The 13,426-nt window shown below is 36.2% G+C and overlaps 3 protein-coding genes across 3 annotated transcripts in view; all 3 read left to right on the top strand.

Moving 5' to 3' along the window:
* Positions 1 to 1,115, top strand: part of LOC105159133 (transcription factor ALC-like) — a 2,956-nt gene extending 1,841 nt beyond the window's left edge. Inside the window, exons 5-6 of the mRNA XM_011076089.2 lie at positions 387 to 704; positions 781 to 1,115. Of these exons, the coding sequence (XP_011074391.2) occupies positions 387 to 704; positions 781 to 867 (405 nt within the window). The 3' untranslated portion in view covers positions 868 to 1,115. The remainder of the gene's footprint in view (positions 1 to 386; positions 705 to 780) is intronic.
* Positions 4,122 to 7,202, top strand: LOC105159132 (probable serine/threonine-protein kinase At1g01540). Its single transcript, XM_011076087.2, has 7 exons — positions 4,122 to 4,926; positions 5,255 to 5,359; positions 5,525 to 5,647; positions 5,729 to 5,899; positions 5,994 to 6,123; positions 6,214 to 6,423; positions 6,950 to 7,202. Exons 1-7 carry the CDS (start codon positions 4,307 to 4,309, stop codon positions 7,118 to 7,120), a joined length of 1,530 nt encoding a protein of 509 aa, XP_011074389.1. The 5' UTR covers positions 4,122 to 4,306; the 3' UTR covers positions 7,121 to 7,202.
* LOC105159278 (subtilisin-like protease SBT1.9) lies at positions 9,564 to 12,450 on the top strand. Its single transcript, XM_011076289.2, has one exon. The coding sequence runs from the start codon at positions 10,003 to 10,005 to the stop codon at positions 12,277 to 12,279; it is 2,277 nt and encodes a 758-aa protein (XP_011074591.1). The 5' UTR covers positions 9,564 to 10,002; the 3' UTR covers positions 12,280 to 12,450.

Raw genomic sequence — 13,426 nt, 5'->3', positions numbered from 1 at the left:
TAGATGACTTTGCTACACCAAGACAGGTCTATTATGTCGACACCTGTGCTACATAAAACAGCTTTACTATATGTCGACAGAACTTTTTGTGGAAGTATCCCCTACAAACTCACATGTTGCTAGAATTGGTTATGATGTTTGCAGCTATTCTCCCCAATATCTGCTATTGTCACTGTATTTTGTTTTTTAAATACAGAGGGAAATCGTTCTCTTACTATCGTCTCATGTGAACTGTGTAACAAGCTCTTTCACTTAAAACCCACCGTGGGGCTCTAGTTTTATGTTTTTTCAACAAGTACAAGTTTGATACTTGACTAGAAAGCTGACTGGCAAATGCTTTACCTTACTATGAAGCGCCAATGAAACTCGTATGATAAATTTTGCAGATGCTTACAATGAGAAATGGATTAAGTTTACATCCAGGCTACACGCTGGGATCATTGCCGTCAGTGTTAGTTCCCCCAGCCGGACTGGAGTTAGATGAGGGGATAGTGTTTCCAAACGCAAATAGAGGAACAGATACACTCACTAGGGACGAAAATGTGTTTATGCAAACTTCAATGGAGAATATCAACCACAGTTCTTCAAGCCAGCCGATGCTCGTAAGCCCTATGGCGAACAGTACTAATCCAGGAATTCTACCTAGTGTTGTCCCATCAATGCAACATCATTACGGACAGCTTAATGATTTGGCCTCCTCAAAGGTAATAATATTGTTTCAGGTTCACATCACGCTATCGTATCTCTATCAATTGACGCCCTTTCTGCATTCACTCCCAGGATTTTTGTCCGGACGATACACTTTCACGGTTGCAGTTAGATATAAGTTTCTCCGGGAATAAGTCATCACCAGGCGTTTCTTCGTAGTAGAGGCAAGCAAACAAGTCAGAAGAAGGCGAGGTATATTGACTGCAGTTCGATATTTGAATTTCAAAGGTGTAGAGGTATCAGAAACTAAGAATTAACCTCAAAGGGCTGAGGCATACTGACCTTAAACATATGAGCATTGTTGTTCTTGTAACTATTAGACCGTTTTCAGCTTATACATGAAGGAATTTTACTGTAATCGGATTTTCACTTATCAAGATTTTAACATGACGGTTAAGGTCACTCCACTTAATTTTCCCATTTTTACATTGCTTTTGCTGTGAACCAGTTGGTAAAGAGATGATGTGAGCCTAGCAAAAGTGAAATTCTTGGGTTGAGATTACTTTTGTTAACAGGTCTAGCCTTTTAAGTGCAGAAACCCTTGTGCGATACAGTTACTATTTTTAAAAGGAGAAAATGGCATTTGAATGGTTTCATATACCTTTTAGAAAAGGTCAGTGGGTCTATGTACACTTAATTGGCCCACCTTTTTCCATATATATGATTGTGGATTAGGGCGAAATTGTTATGATATTCTTTGCAAAATATAATATTTAGATTTCATATTGGTATTATAAGGTACTGATGTGGGTAAAAATGAGCAAAAAAAACCATATTTGCCCCTCAGTATAATTAAAATATCGACAAGGGTCCAAAGAATCACGATTTTCATAGGGTCGAATCCATTTTATCCCGTAATTTGGGGTTTTGATCAAATGACACATGGTTTCCTTAGAGAATTTCAAAATTATGACTGTACAAATGAGCAATATTTATAAATAATCTCAAGTCAAATACCTAGGAAGGGTTGAATTAGAATAGATCTTTTACATTAGATATTTATATTAAGCTTCAGCTATTCGCTAAAATAATTTACAACTTAGTCGAGTTTTCGCTGGGAACCATCCCAACACTCTCGAACCGCCTTTCAGGTTTATCTTCGTACCACGAGGATCTAAAGATCCATAAAGGAATTATATTGACCCCCATCAAATACTAATACGAGGTTTATATAATATCTGTCTCAATAGCTAATGTTTGAACAATGGTTCTATCAATATCATATGAAAACTCAGTATGGTTTCATAGCCCACTGAATGGGCCATCTGATGTCCGAATTTGCACTTACGAGGAAACTGATTAATCGCCATGAAGAAAAACGACCACAGAGAACCGATTTTCTAGTTGGTTAAATTGTTATACTTCCACGTTTACTATCTCCCAAACATCTTTGAAATTAGCATCGGAGTTTTCGGCACAGAAATCATCAATCAATAGCCCGCAGTTTTGACTAAGCAAAGCATCTCCTTATTACACAACCACTTTGTCCTTTTCTTGATTAAGAAAATCTTCCAGGGCCCCACCCCATTTCAATACAACAAAGAATTGTCCCCCAAAATAATATTAATCCATATCAAATTAAACAACAGTCCAATAACGTCGGAAAAAGGACAAAAATAGAAAAAAAATGAGATTCTATTACCTAATCTTGATAGATTAATGCGACTATGCTCAAATAGTTATTAATGTTAATAAGGAATATTACTAACTGATAAAAAAATATCTTACTCATCACTAATTGCAAGTAACATAATTAATAAATATTTCATTCTATGAATTTAAGAATGTATACTCATTTAAGGTTGTTGGTCCAGCCCTTTTGACTCCGTCCACTGATAATTATTTAGTTCTCAGAAATAATTACACTTCCATCTCCTAAAATTTTGTATAATTACATATAAATTCTTTATATTTTGAAAAATTACATTTATTACTCTTAAAATTTACTTTAGTCTAATAAATAAATTCCTTCATTAGTCAAATTCACAAAATTTGCTGATATTAATAAATTTTTTTATAAAAATTCATATTTATCCCCAAATTTACTTATTACTGATTTATTGCAGGTTAAATAAATCTTTTTGGATCAAATTATCCTTATACATCCTCACACATTAATACATATGAAGATGTATGTATATCTTCACTGTTATATAGGTAATTTAGTTAAAAAAAATTATTTGATCTGTAATAAGTCAATCGAGCATTCAGTAAATTTTGACTAATGGAAGAATTTTTTTGTTAGATGGAAACAAACTTCAAAAATACTAAACGTAGTTTTTCAAATCACAAAAATTTACGTGTAATTGCATCAAATATCAGGAGAGAGAGGTGTATTATCCCTTAACCTTGTGAGATTGAAAATTTTATTTTGAATTGAGCCTGATAAAATTTGATTAATTATATGATAAATACAATAAAAGTTATATTGGTGTGTAACTTAAAATAATTAATTAATTATATTATATGTATGATTAATTCGATTGAGTATATGAATTTTCTATCCAGTAAAGGGAGATGCTTCAAGCTAACAGGACTGGTTATTTGATCAAATATTCTGAAAATAAATATTTGTTATGTCATTCTTGGAGGGAGAGTAGAGTATTTTTTCTTGAATGGAAAGTCTATCCATCGTTTTCTTCCCAATTTTATCATTTTTGGGTCTTTAGGGTTTAAATCCATAAGAGAAGATTTTGGCCGAATAGCAGAGCTCTACTCATAAATTTGGTCCACTATGACATTCCTTCGCTTTCTTCTCAATTCCTTCACTTTCTTCCAGTCGGACTCGACTTATTTATACCCCTAAATTATATCTGTAAAAATAAAAATATTAAGTTAAAAGTTGAACGAGATCCTTCCAGATCTATACAAGGATCTTACAAATTTGAAGTTAAAAATTACGATTTAAAGATAAACCAAATGGAGAACCTTAAGACATCAAGATCTAAACAAAGAGCGAATTAGGGATGCTTTTGAAATAGTATTTCTTCTACATCAGCACTACCACCACCAGAGGGATAATTAGTGGAATTTCATAATCTTTATTACTAATTGTGGTAGTGAGATACATGTTTTGCAAAGAGAAAAGGCATTTAACAGAATAATGTCTATAAATTTTCGCTGAAAGCATGATAATTTCGATGTTAGATTAACTCATTTAAAAATACAACATAAAACCTTTAATTAAATTAAAATTAAGTATATGATAAGTAATATATATATATATATATATTGTTTGATTATTATAAAATTTAAAAAAAATCACGTGACAAGTTGATATGCTATTAATTTTATTTAATTAAATCTAGTTTAGATATAAAAAAATAAAATTCGTATGAGCACTGAAATAAGCTACAAACTTTGGTGGGTCCTGTCCCCGTTTCTAGAACTTCATCATCACAGCTTCCCACAGTCATCCTCCGCCCGACCCCCCATGCCCCCACCCCGCCTCACGCCCACTGCCCTGAATGTCTTCCTCTGCTATCACTCAAGTAATATTGTCTGTCTCCCACTAGGTTTTGCTGACGGTCAAAGTTCAAAGCTTGACTTTTTACCAGGTGAAGAGCAAGATAGGATTAACTGAGAGACAGGGAATACAATGTCTAACGGGAAGCTGACTGATGAGCTATCAAAACGGACCTCAATTTTCGGCTTGCGCTTGTGGGTTGTCATTGGAATCTGCGTCGGTGCAGCTATTGTCATCTTTCTCTTCCTCATCTCTCTTTGGTTCACCTCAAGAAGAAACAAGAAGACTTCACTGCTGTTACCTCACAAGAATTCCGTCATCCCAAATGTGTCCAGGGAAATCCAGGAAATCCGGGTCGACCCCACTCGAACCTCAGAGACCAATCCCAAGCTGCTGCTCCCGCCTCCGGGGACGCATCCGATTCCTGAGCCCGACCTGAATGAGGACAAGCGGATCCATATTGAGTTTGGAAAGGGGAACCGGATTGCCTACCCTGAAGGAGTAGGCCCGGGTTCAGAGTCAGGTCATGGAAGTGGTGAGACCCGACCTGGTGGCGAGCTGGGCGCTGTGATAGCTGGGCCGGAGGTTTCGCACTTGGGGTGGGGCCATTGGTATACGCTAAGAGAGCTTGAGGAGTCCACTAATGGTTTTGCTGATGACAATGTGATTGGGGAAGGAGGGTATGGGATTGTTTACTATGGTGTGTTGGGGGATAACACGAAAGTGGCTGTCAAGAATTTGCTGAATAACAGGTATTCTCCACGAAGAAGGTCGATTTATGCCAAGTTATACTATACCATGATGTGTGTGTATGTGTGTGTGTGTTGAATTTTCATTCATATATTTGTTTGCAGGAGTTATTCTAGTTTATAACCATTTCATATGTATAATTTGAGTTATGTTAAAGACATAGATTGAGTAATTACATGGTGTAATTGTCACAGACATATTGGCTGAACTTCGGTTATGTGCTTTGATGTTAGCATAAATTTAGACAGAGAAGAGGAGAAAAGTGGTATACTAGTCTGACTTACATGTTTATTCTGTCCATTTGTTTAAGAAAATTGATTGTTTGTTCAGGGGTCAAGCAGAGAGAGAGTTTAAGGTTGAAGTTGAAGCTATCGGGCGTGTGAGACATAAGAATTTGGTGAGGTTGCTTGGTTATTGCGTTGAAGGAGCTCATAGGTACACTTAACTCCAAGATTGACTTCATTTTGTTTGTCTCTATGATTCCACACTTTGTAGCTCAAGCTAAATGAACCCTCAAAAGTGTGCATTCATACGGTCCTGATTAGTTCTGTTTAGAAACATACCTAATCATGTGTAAATCTTGAATCATCTCCCTTTCAGGATGCTTGTGTATGAGTATGTCGACAATGGAAACTTAGAACAATGGCTTCACGGAGATGTTGGGGCTTGTAGCCCTCTAACATGGGATATTCGAATGAACATCATACTTGGGACTGCAAAGGGGTAAGAGTAACTCAACAACTTGTGGATATATATTTAATACTTTTTCTTGGTTGTGTGACTGTGACTTGGTGAATTTCTCAGGTTAACATATCTGCATGAGGGTCTTGAGCCTAAAGTTGTTCATCGTGATATCAAATCAAGCAATATTTTATTGGATAGACAGTGGAATGCTAAGGTATCTGACTTTGGTCTCGCGAAGCTCATCGGCTCTGAAAGGAGTTATATCACCACACGGGTTATGGGAACATTTGGGTGAGTCATCTATCTGGTGGATATTGAGTTACATCCACTGCTACCTTGACCAAATAAGATGAAATAACAGGCTTTTCTAACTTTCTTTCTCTAGATATGTTGCTCCAGAGTATGCAAGCACCGGCATGTTGAATGAGAGAAATGATGTGTATAGTTTTGGCATTCTTATAATGGAGATCATTACTGGAAGGAACCCAGTGGATTATAGCCGTTCCCCAGGGGAAGTATGTATTTCGTAAAAGATTACTTAATTTTGCTATAACTGATTTTGATTGCTTTCATACATTTAAACTCCGTGTGAGTCAAACTCTCAGGTGAACCTTGTGGACTGGCTTAAAACAATGGTCTCAAATCGGAACGCAGAGGGAGTGTTGGATCCTAAGCTACGTGAGAAGCCCTCTTCAAGAGCACTGAAGCGGACTCTTTTAGTAGCTTTACGCTGTGTAGACCCAAATGCTCAGAAGCGGCCGAAAATGGGGCATGTTGTACATATGCTGGAGGCTGATGATTTTCCTTACCGTGATGTAAGTTGAATAATCTATTTGAAATTTGTGGGGCCTTCAACGCCCATCCAATTGGCAGTTTGTATTTTCTCGGGCTCTTTTCTTATATGGACTGGGTGTGGGAACACCAGAAGTAACGGGACCTATATTGTGCTGACATGACATGACCGGATTGGACATGTTTTATACTGTTTGGTATTATTAAACTTGACCCATATAAGAAATGTCCGTGTCTAGGAATCACTGCAAACAGAACAGTATGTTTTTAACACTGAAGTTTCAGTCCTCATCAGGAGTTAAGCACTTGTACTCTTGATACGTCGTTGACTGTCATTGCAAATGTACCCTATAAGTTCTTTCCAGAAGTGTCAAGATCTCAGTTCTTTCTCTCGTTAGCAAAACACAAGTCAGGGGCCATAATTATGTACTTGTGTCGATTATGGCTACAGTATTGCAAATGCATTAAAATGTCATCCTCCTCGGTGAACACGTTGATTTCTGACCTCATTATCTCCCCTGACTGATATCTCTATGGTGTACTTCACAGGACCGTAGGGGTGGAAGGGAACACGGTCACGGACGACCGGATCATGATGGAATGAAGGAGAGGGTAGCGCAGAAACACATAAATGAACCAGGCGACAGCAGAGGAAATGAAAGCAGCATTAAAACTGATAGGTTTTTGTTAAGAAAGCAAGAAGCTGACAAAAAGCAGTAGCAAGTAGACCATTCTCGTTCTGTTCAGTGTCGTAACTGTTGATTTACGTCTTTGATCTAAATGAAGCCGTTTCCATTTCTACCCAGGCAAGAAGAAAAAGACAGCAGATGGCATGGAAACGAATTTAACTCCATTTCTGAAAATTTTACCAATGTATTTACACAAAAGAAGAAAGAGTTATTGTGAGTTGTCCTGCTTAAATGAATTTTAAACGGAGAACAGTTTTTCTGTCCAATTTTTTGGGGTTTAGGTATTCTATATTACAAATGAGTAAATTATTCTCTAACAAAATATTTAACAATTTATTCTTAATATTTTATAAAATTCAGTAATTTAATTTAATTTTTTTTTTCATAGGATTGTAATTTATTTATTTACAATATGATGAGGGGGTAAATTGCATTAAACTCATTCCTCTAATTTTGTTTATGTTAATTACAAAAACATTAAAGTCTTCGTAATAATTCACAGAAAAAAGAAAAGACAAAGATGTGTTTGTAATAAAAGTTCATACCGAAAACACGATGGCCTACATCAAAAGTCTGCTCATGCCTATAGAATATGACATCCATCTCCATCACATACAACACACAAGACTACATATGCACGATAAATCCAAGTGACTCGTGTTCAAAGTTCTTTACCGCGACGAAACTCTATAGTCGCTAAGGTTTTACATCTTAGCATCAAATTCTCAAAATCATGATACTATATTTCAAAATAATTCGTAATTAGTCCAAAGATGTGGAGGAGATTATAAATATCAAGAACAAATTTTGAGCCCTTAAATTACAACTTGAAGGGAAGAATTCGGGATAATCTTCATTTTAAAAGATTTTAACCTCTTAATTAAATTCATAAAATTTTATTTGTCAATAATTTTTTTATTCTCATAATTATTTTTTGTAGCCTTGAAATGTGTGTGAATATTATAGCCCAATGCTCCACATAATAATGAATCTCAACCTGAAATAACTAAAATTAGAATTTGATATAATCTTAGACTTTTCTCCAAGGACGTTTACATAGAATATCAAAATATTCTTGACAATGCTGTAAAGGATGTTTTGCAAATATGATTGATCTCTACTATTCGTTTGATAAGGTAATACTACAAACAGGTGATAAGAGTTCAGTTTATATTTATTTAAAATTTGAAAACCCTAATTCAACAAAAATTGTTAAAAATACAATTATTTGAGTTCAATGGGTGAGCGCTTTTAATTCTTCATTGTGTTACAAAAAACTCATTGAAGGTTGATACTTCGACGAGGGAGTTACATCGAAGACCATAAAGGGTGAGTGTCGATGATGAAAAAAACAACTACAATTATAAAATTAAAAAAGTAAATGATCAAAATATTATTTTAAAAAATTTAAAAGATAAAAATACCAAATAATATAAGTTAATGGATGAAAATGCATTTAATTGTTTTTTTATCTAACCATGATTAGCCATTATTTTATTGATCATAATTTTATTATTTGTAACAAGAACATATATAATTTTTACTAAAAACAAACGTATGATTCATATTCTTATATATAACATAGAAATATAAATATAGATATAGATTGATATATTTTTCTCTCAAATTTGTCGTTTGTATAGTATATGAAACGCCATTGTCCTCTATTCTTTGTTTTTCAAAATAAAAAAATACACATGTTAAAGAATCTGATCGATATATATCAAAGCATACCCAATCGAGACAAGGGGACAACGTTAATGTACAAATAATTTTGTATACTGTGGATAATCGATAAAGGATATACATGTATTTTTCCACATTGATGCCCTTTCAGCACACCAGAAAACCAATGGAAAAAGTATAGAGATAGGGATGAATTAACATATCATATTTAGATTTCTTGAAATACGTTTCATGTGTATACATATATATATATATATATATATTATAACAGTGATAATTGAATAATTACATTATTTATTCTAATAAATTGAATACTATATCAAATTCAATAAATACATTAATATAAAATTTACAATAAAATAAAATAAATATCTATACGCCAGGTGCAATTCAAATACATGATATCGAACTTGTTTATAAAATTTCAGTCTTTACTATTAATTAATTACTAAATTAAGTAACAAAAATTGTGGAGTAAGAAATGGGTAATATTGGGTTATGTACATTTCCTTGATATTATGCGGTCTAAATTCAATTTCTCCGATTCAGCCTTTGTCAAATATAATTATTCATTAATTAATATTAAGTTAATAATATAATTATTGTTTTAATTAGAAATTAGGCAAAATGCAAATGCTATTGAAAGTACAATGATTGCATAAGAAAATGCAGTTTGATTGAGTCGGGTGGAGAGCACTGAAGGAGCAAAGGATGAACAATAAAACCCCTCTTCCTCTGTCCTCTCTTTCTTGACACAACTGATCACTTGTTAGTGTTACTCTCTCGCCTGTTGCCGTCCTATATTAATGTTAATTTACCAACCATCTTATTCTTCCGATTCATATGATTCCCCACATTCAAGAGCAGACAAGAACCTTTGTGAATTGTGATGTCCGATTTTAGTGTTTCACTGGTAAGATAATCTTTCTATGATTAAGAAAAGCATTGACAGGCTAGCAATTTGAACCTGGATTCTCATAGTTTCCATCGGCACAGCTAGCAAATTGCGGTAGGCCAGGCCAGGCCAGTCCAACAACACAGAGCCGGAGGTCCCAAATAACAAAATCACAAGGCCGTCTAAGGACGTCAAGCTCTTAAATTCATTATCTACACTTTAGTTGCTGTCATGGTGCTGATAATTACAATTCAATGTGCAGGAACTCGTAGTTTTGTGTATAAATATGAGACTCACAATCTTACACATTTCATTGGAAAGGTTTCAAGAACATGGAATTAATTAAAGAGTTTCCTCTCTTCTTCCTGTTTACACTATTATTTCTTTTCCATGCTAAGATAGTGTTAGGAGAGAGGTCCAGTTATATTGTCCACATGGACAAATCCTTCATGCCCAAGGCATTTGCTAGCCACAACCATTGGTATTCCTTTACTATCAAATCTCTGAAATCTGTGAGCTCCAAATCTTTGGACCACCATAGAAAACCACTAAAACTAGTTTATACGTATGACAACGTATTTCATGGATTCAGCGCTCTGTTGTCAAATGATGAACTAGAGGCTCTCAAGAAATCACCAGGATTTGTCTCTGCCTATAGCGACAGGAATGTCACGCTTGACACCACTCACACATTTGAGTTTCTCTCCCTAAATCCTGTCACAGGATTATGGCCGGCTTCAGAATATGGCAAAGGTGTGATTGTGGGCGTTATTGACACAGGAGTGTGGCCTGAAAGTCTAAGCTTCAATGATGACGGAATGACTGAAGTTCCTTCATGGTGGAAAGGGACATGCGAGGCGGGACAAGAATTTAATTCATCTTTGTGCAATAGAAAGCTCATTGGAGTCCGATACTTCAATAAGGGAGTTAAAGCTGCAAATCCCAATATAACCCTGAGTATGAACTCTGGAAGGGATACACAAGGCCATGGCACACACACTTCATCTACTGCCGCAGGAAATTATGTCGAAGGAGCTTCGTTTTTTGGCTATGCTTCGGGGACTGCAAGGGGGATGGCACCTCGTGCCAGAGTGGCCATGTATAAGGTTATCTGGGACGAAGGTCGCTATGCTTCTGATGTTCTTGCTGGTATGGACCAAGCCGTTGCTGATGGTGTTGATGTAATATCTATTTCCATGGGCTTTGATGACGTTCCTTTGTATCAAGACCCAATCGCAATAGCTTCTTTTGGTGCCATGGAGAAGGGCGTGCTCGTTTCATCTTCAGCTGGAAATGAGCGTCTCATTGGAAGTTTACATAATGGCATTCCATGGGTCCTAACAGTGGCAGCAGGCTCCATCGATCGTTTCTTTGCTGGTAGCTTGATTTTGGGGAATGGATTAACAATAACTGGATGGAGTATGTTCCCTGCAGCAGCCCTTGTAACCAATTTGCCTCTCATCTACAACAAAACATTGTCTTCTTGCAATTCCAGTGAAGCATTATCTACTGTCGGATATGGGATAATCATATGCGAAAATGGTTTCCTTTATAGCCAAATGAACTATGTCTCACAATCAAATGTTGCTGCTGCTATCTTTATCTCAGACAATCCAAGTACATTCGAATTCAGCGATTTTCAATATCCTGGTGTCGTGATCAGCTCCAAGGACGCAACAATCGTGACAGATTACGCCACAATCAGTGTAAGCCCATCTGCTAGCATCAAGTTTCAACAAACGTTTGTCGGAACGAAGCCTGCTCCTGTTGTGGCTACATACACCTCAAGAGGCCCTGCGCCGAGTTATCCAGGCATCTTAAAACCAGACATTATGGCTCCAGGATCATTAGTATTAGCATCGTGGATTCCAAATACTATAACAGCTGCTATTGGCTCTAACATTGGCCTGACTAGTGATTTTGTTGCTATCTCTGGAACATCCATGGCTTGTCCTCACGCTTCAGGCATTGCTGCACTTCTTAAAGGCGCACACCCTGAATGGAGTCCGGCAGCCATTCGCTCAGCCATGATGACTACAGCGAATCCTTTTGACAATACGCAAAACTACATTCGAGATTCGTACTTCAACTATGAAATCGCCACACCCCTAGCCATGGGAGCAGGACAAGTTGATCCAAATCAAGCGCTCGATCCAGGTTTGATTTATGATGCTAGCCCACAAGATTACGTGAACCTTCTTTGCTCAATGAATTTCACTCATAATCAGATCTCCACCATCACAAGATCCAGCTACAATTGCTCCACTCCGTCATCCGATCTAAATTACCCGTCATTTATTGCTTTGTACACCAACAAAACGAGGGACAGTTTGGTTCAAGAATTCCATAGGGTTGTCACAAATGTTGGAGATGATGTGACTTCCTACAAGGTTCAAGTGACAGCACCGAGTGGATCCACAGTTACAGTCTACCCAACGACGCTTGTGTTTGGTCATAAATATGAGAAACAGAGTTATTCATTGACTATACAATATAAGAGTAATAGCACCGGAGCAATCACATTTGGTTCAATAACTTGGATCGAGGACAACGGCAAGCATACTGTGAGGAGTCCGATTGTGGTGTCACCTATGATTCCTGTTTGGTGAACTACAACAAAGTTTGTGACATGGCCATAATTCTGGCTACTATGTCTTCGTTTCATTCTCTGACTTCGATTTTATTGCTGAAGAAATTTTAATGTTTCCTAAAGAGCTTTTAAAATTTTATGGTATTTGCAATAATAGAAGATATGATGATTTTAATTGCTCATCATTTAGGTGGTGTTAGTTTATGGAAAATATTATTGATTTAATATTAGTCACTTTAATAGGGGAACGTTAGTAATTAAATTAGTTAATTTCAAGGTAAGGGAGACAAAAATTTACTAATGAAAAATTGGAAAGAACTTAGAAACAATAAGTGGTTTAATACACATAAATATTTTATTTAACACAATTAAAACGTATTTGAGGGATTGAACTCAATCCAAAGGTAACATAAGCTAATCAATTTGATATTTTTTAGTATCTATTATGGGGTATTTTGACTAAGATGTGCAATTATGTATGTGTGAGTAAAAGTGCACGTTCCTTGCACGGAGACAATTAATATTTATTTTTTTAAAAAAAAATAATTACAAAATTATAACTATTTTACTAGAAAAACCCTTAAATCTATGAGCCTTAGTCTTTGGACCACTATAAAGAAACACTAAAACTAGTTTATACTTATCATAACGTATTTCATGGATTTAGCGCTACGTTGTCAAATAATGAACTAGAGACCCTCAAGAAATCACCAGGGTTTGTCTCGGTTTATACTGATAAGAATGTCACGTTTGAAATACTCGCACAATTGAGTTTCTCTCTCTCTGGCCGACTTCAATATGGCAAAAATGGGATTGTGTGAGATTTTGAAACAGGTGTTGGCCAAAAAGTCGAAGCTTGAAAGATGATGGAATGACTAAAATTCCTCAAGGTCGAAGAGGACGTACAAGGTAGGACAAGAATTTTGATCCGCCTCGATCACGTTTGACCTTGATCAACGACCACGACCACCCACGTCACCGAGTTGGACCTGTTATCTGGAAATAAAACACAAAGCTAGTCGGGATCGTCCCGACGACGACGCTCCGATGCCTAAGTCAGGTGTTGAGATCGAAAGGAATATTCAGCGATCTTAAAATACAAATGTAGGTGAACAGTGTACCTTCTCTCAAGGTGGACTTAGGGTATTTATAGGCGTCTGAAGATG

Source organism: Sesamum indicum, linkage group LG3 (genome assembly GCF_000512975.1).
Source record: "Sesamum indicum cultivar Zhongzhi No. 13 linkage group LG3, S_indicum_v1.0, whole genome shotgun sequence".
Taxonomy (NCBI): domain Eukaryota; kingdom Viridiplantae; phylum Streptophyta; class Magnoliopsida; order Lamiales; family Pedaliaceae; genus Sesamum; species Sesamum indicum.
This window is presented reverse-complemented; position numbering and strand designations above follow the sequence as displayed.

What these genes read in the sequence shown, in the direction of transcription:
- LOC105159132 (XM_011076087.2), top strand. Translation starts at nt 4,307, where the DNA reads ATGTCTAACGGGAAGCTGACTGATGAGCTATCAAAACGGACCTCAATT. An exon ending in TGCGTTGAAGGAGCTCATAG is followed by an intron (nt 5,360 to 5,524) that starts GTACACTTAACT and finishes TCTCCCTTTCAG; the next exon opens with GATGCTTGTGTATGAGTATG. An exon ending in CGGGTTATGGGAACATTTGG is followed by an intron (nt 5,900 to 5,993) that starts GTGAGTCATCTA and finishes TTCTTTCTCTAG; the next exon opens with ATATGTTGCTCCAGAGTATG.
- LOC105159278 (XM_011076289.2), top strand. Translation starts at nt 10,003, where the DNA reads ATGGAATTAATTAAAGAGTTTCCTCTCTTCTTCCTGTTTACACTATTA.